At 28.2% G+C, this 4748-nt stretch overlaps 2 protein-coding genes across 2 annotated transcripts; one reads left to right on the top strand and one right to left on the bottom strand.

Annotated features, from left to right (window-relative positions):
- Positions 1–327: 327 nt before the first annotated feature.
- Chro.50384 (hypothetical protein) lies at positions 328–1359 on the bottom strand. Its single annotated transcript, XM_660573.1, has 1 exon — positions 328–1359. The coding sequence occupies one exon, from the start codon at positions 1357–1359 to the stop codon at positions 328–330; it is 1032 nt and encodes a 343-aa protein (XP_665665.1).
- Positions 1360–1797: 438 nt separating this feature from the next.
- Positions 1798–4191, top strand: Chro.50385 (CDC5 cell division cycle 5-like (S. pombe)). The annotated part of the gene is made up of 1 exon (XM_660572.1): positions 1798–4191. The coding sequence occupies one exon, from the start codon at positions 1798–1800 to the stop codon at positions 4189–4191; it is 2394 nt and encodes a 797-aa protein (XP_665664.1).
- The last annotated feature ends 557 nt before the right edge of the window (positions 4192–4748 follow it).

Below are 4748 nucleotides of genomic sequence, written 5' to 3'. Positions count from 1 at the left end.
TTTATTTATTTAATAAAAATAATTAATATAGTTTACTGCATTAAAGATAGTTTATCAATAAAATAGAAACCTGCTTCAATGCAAAATTAACACAGAACATCTGCTTATCATTTTCCTTCGATAACAATAAATTGAAATCGTTATTATATCAATTTCTTTGTGTGTGCAAATTTATTAAATTATTTGATTCATGTGGATAAAATTATTAATCGAAAAAATAGTAAATAATAAATAGTAATATTATAATTTTGATAATATATTTAAAAAAAATATAAACATAAAATATTATAAATATAGATTAATTCATGATTTAACTAATATATATATTTAACAATTAGTTGATGAATTTAAAAGTTTTTGTTTTTTTGCAGCTCTTCTGCTATGATTTTGAGCTTTTCTAACAGGAATAGCTTGTAAAATAGAAGTCTTCCAATCTTTTTGATGATATCTGTTGACTAGTATTTCAACTACAGTATTTACATTTAGAATGCAATTAGCTCTTCCACTAATTAATGATTTAACAGGTAGTTTTTTGCATACACACTTCTTCTCCAAGGCTTGATTTAAAGATTCGTACTTGGTAACAGTTCTATCAACTAGCCCTCCAATAATATAAACCTTATCTGGTTCAAATTCTTCAAGCTCTTCGGATGAATCAGGAGAAAGAACTACTATTTGACTTAAAGGAAATACTTCCCAAAATGGTTTTTCATGTAATTTCATGAACCATTTATTCATAGAATACTTTTGAATTCCGATTTGGTGAAATGTATCATTTAATTTGATTGAAGATATGTGAAAATCTACCCAACCTTTCCAATTGAACCTATTATAGTACGACTTTGAAGTTTCTGAATTTGGACCTAGCTCCAACAATGTTTTCATTGCGTCTGAATCTGGATTTTCTGTATCAACTATCTTTAATGACCTCATCATATAGCTATTAGCAAGAGAAATTTGTCGTATTAAAGAATTCATTTCCTTCTCAGTCATTTTATTTTCAAAACTAAAATTAAAACAGATATGAGGATTACCTGTTTTTTCAAATTTATAATCAGAGAAATGAGAAATAGAGAATTTTGAAAGAAAGAATCTTTTATGCTCTTCTATAAAGCGTTCTCTTAATATATAAGATCTTCTTTCATTTTCAGTCATAGAATTTAAAAATTCTTTTCTTTGGGATGAAGCCTGACTTCTTTGTCTTTTTCTCTCTTCAACTCGCTGTGATTTCAGTTTCAATTTCCTATTTTCGCGAGCAATCATCTTTTTTTGACTTTTTGTCAGTCTTTTATTGCTGCTTTCAGATTTTTTAATGTCATTATTAGACAAATTTAAATCAAGTAATGGATTTGATATCATTATTCTGCATTAATAACTTTCAATAAATTGATTATTTGTTTAAAATTTAATATAGTTACTCTTTCTATACTTGTTGGTTTCTCTCAAAAAAAAAGTATTAGTTAATATTCTCTTTTATATTCTAAGATTTAATACTTGGTCTAATAATACAAGCAGTAACTCATTATTCTACCTTTTTTACCGCCAAATGTGGCCAATTAATTTGTGAGAAGGAAAAATAAAACTTGAAAAAAAAAAACAAACGAAAAGCAAAAGAATAATAACAAAAATAATAATTCAATAGTGAAAGTAATATAATTTTATAGTATCAACCATTACTATATGGTATTAAGGAATATATGGTATGTACTTCTATATAATAAGCGAACATATTTATGATATATTTGTATGCAAATTTTTTGGAAGCAGAAAATAATTCATTAAAACTAATTTGCAAAGATGAGTATGATACAAAATGGAGGGCTGTGGAAAAACAGCGAAGATGAAATTCTTAAAGCAGCCGTAATGAAGTACGGCCTTAATAATTGGTCTAGAGTAGCGTCTCTGTTAATTATGAAATCTGCAAAGCAATGCAAATCAAGATGGTATGAATGGCTAGACCCTAGAGTAAAAAAGACTGAATGGTCAAGAGCAGAGGAAGAAAAATTACTTCATTTAGCTAAACTGTTTCCTTGTCAATGGAGGACTATTGCCCCTTTGGTTGGAAGAACAGCTCATCAATGTTTAGAGCACTATGAGTTATTACTAGATAGAGCAACTGGCCAAAAAATACCAAAAGAACTTGATCCTAGGCTATTAAAACCTGGAGAAATAGATCCAAATCCTGAAACAAAGCCAAGTAAGCCTGATTCTATAGATATGGATGAGGAGGAAATTGAAATGTTAGCAGAAGCGAGAGCTAGGTTAGCTAATACTAATGGCCGAAAGGCAAAGAGGAAGGCAAGAGAGAGATATTTAGAAGAAGCTAGAAGAATTGCTATGCTTCAGAAAAGAAGAGAATTAAAGGCTGCAGGAATGCTTTCACATGCTTCAATTATGAGATATAGAAAGAAGAAATATAAAGGAGTTGATTATTTAAATGAAATACCCTTTGAAGAAGCACCAGAAGAAGGTCCATTCAAAATGGACCAAGACCCTAAAAAAACGGAAAAAAAGATTTCATATGCAGAGCTTGAAGGATTAAATACCAAGATGAAAAGTAGCCAATCAAAAAATAAAAGTAATTCCCAAGTATCTGGAAAAGAAGGCCAAAACAAAAAACATGTAAGCTTTAAGTTTGAGGAACCAAATAGAATAGTTGTAAAGAAAAGAAAATTGGACCTTCCAAAACCTCAGTTGTCATTAAATGATGTAAAAATGATTTCCAATTTGAATTTTGAAATTGAAAATAGTTCTGATTCAGTATATAAATCAACAGAAAGCGCATCAATGCATTCAAAAGTTCTGAACTCAATTATTGATCCACAAAGAAGTACAATTCTTGAAGAATCTAGAGCAATATTGTGGGAAATATCGCAACCAAGCCCTTTTAATCCAGTAGAAATGGATAAATTTCCTGTCCCTGGTAATGAATCAAATAGGGAAGTACAGGATGAAAAACTTATCAGAGAAATTAACCTAGGTCAAATTTCTAGAAGAATAAAGAATTTTAATGAATTGGGTTCTAATAGAAGTAGCATTTCTACAATACTAGGTCATATAACTTTGAGTGATAGATTTAGTTTAAATACAGGTTCAGTTATTGGAGATCAAGGCAGTATTTCTTCTATGGATCCAATAGGAAGAAAAGCCAGGTTTGAAATGTACAAAATGCAAGCAAAAACATTGCTTTATGATCTTCCTCCTGCAAAAAATAAAGTAGAAGTTGACTTGGATTATCTTAAAAAACAGTTCTTAGATAAACAAAAAAAATTTATAGAAAGAGAAAATAGAAAGAAATTAGATCAAATGGACATTCAACGAGAAATCCAAATTCAAGAAGAGGAGAGGAAAAGGCTCCAATGGGAAAAAGAAACACAAGTTATTAAACTTGGATTACCAAGACCATATTTGCTTAAAGAAAATATATTTTCAAGAATAGATCAAGAACAGAGTGAAGAAGGCATAAATAATGATGGAGGTTCATATAATAAACAAATTTTTGAACTTATTCAAAGAGAAATAATTTACTTATTTTACAGAGATATGAGAAATCATCCTCAACAAATACCCGAATTTATCTTAGATTTATATGGAAATGAATTATTCCAAAATATGACAAAAGATTTCAGCAATCTTGAAGACTCTAATCTTATTGTTTTTGATGAATCTTTAACTACTAAAGAAATAGAAAATGCCTCCAAATTAATTAACGATGAAATTCTTAATTTAACTTCAAATAATACCAATAAAAATTTAAATAAAGATTTGGAAGATATTATTTCAAACCCAATTTACGATCCTAAATACATCTATGTACCTTATAAGAAAGAATTCATGCCTTTAAAGGATCTTTCTGAACCTCATAAAGAATCTGCATTCAAGAATATGATAATGCATCTAAATCTTGAAAATGATGAAGTTAAACAAGAAAATTCTCAGTTTATTGATGAGCTTGAAGATAACCTCTCAATGATAATTTCTGAATCATTAACTCTGGAAAAAGAGATAAATGAGGTAACTTTAAGTAATACTGAATTGAAAGCTGATATTAATGCTCTAATGCTTTTGGAAAAACAAGATCAAACATCTTATATAAATAGAATACAAGAGTTAAAACAACTTATTAACTACGAAAAAAATATAAATAAATCTCTTCAAAATTTTTATTATAATTTAAGCTTACAATCCTAAAAGAAATAATTCTTTGATTTACAATATTTATCCCACATTCTTCGCATTTATAATATATTTATATTTACATATATGCTAATAGAACCCAGAATAACCATTCTATTCTTTATCAAACTCAATTTCCTTTTATGTATTGCACCTAAATGTTCTTATTAAGTTCAATACAAACAATATTTAGAAATACTTAAAATATTTATAATTGCGAATGCAAATAGACAGTTGGCGCCTAAATTACAAGTTTAATAATTATAAATAAAAAAGTATTGAGAATAGCATGGATTAGAAGTAAAAAATTTCCAAGAAGTTTATTTGAAATAATTATCTCTTCTTATGCCACTTTTTAGTCTTCATTGACTCAATATATTTTTTCGATTTATTTGCAACCCCCTCTTTCTGGGTATTTTTAATGAAAGCAGGTAAATCAGATTTACATGCGAAACTGGCGGGCAAAATGTCAACATTTTCTTTTATTATATCAAATATATCAGGAGCATTGCTATCATACTCTTTTTCAATATTGGCTGAAGATTCTTGACTAGTATATTGAGCTTCCTGGT

Source organism: Cryptosporidium hominis, assembly GCF_000006425.1.
Source record: "Cryptosporidium hominis TU502 chromosome 5 CHRO015136, whole genome shotgun sequence".
In the NCBI taxonomy this organism is placed as follows: Eukaryota; Apicomplexa; class Conoidasida; order Eucoccidiorida; family Cryptosporidiidae; genus Cryptosporidium; species Cryptosporidium hominis.
This window is presented reverse-complemented; position numbering and strand designations above follow the sequence as displayed.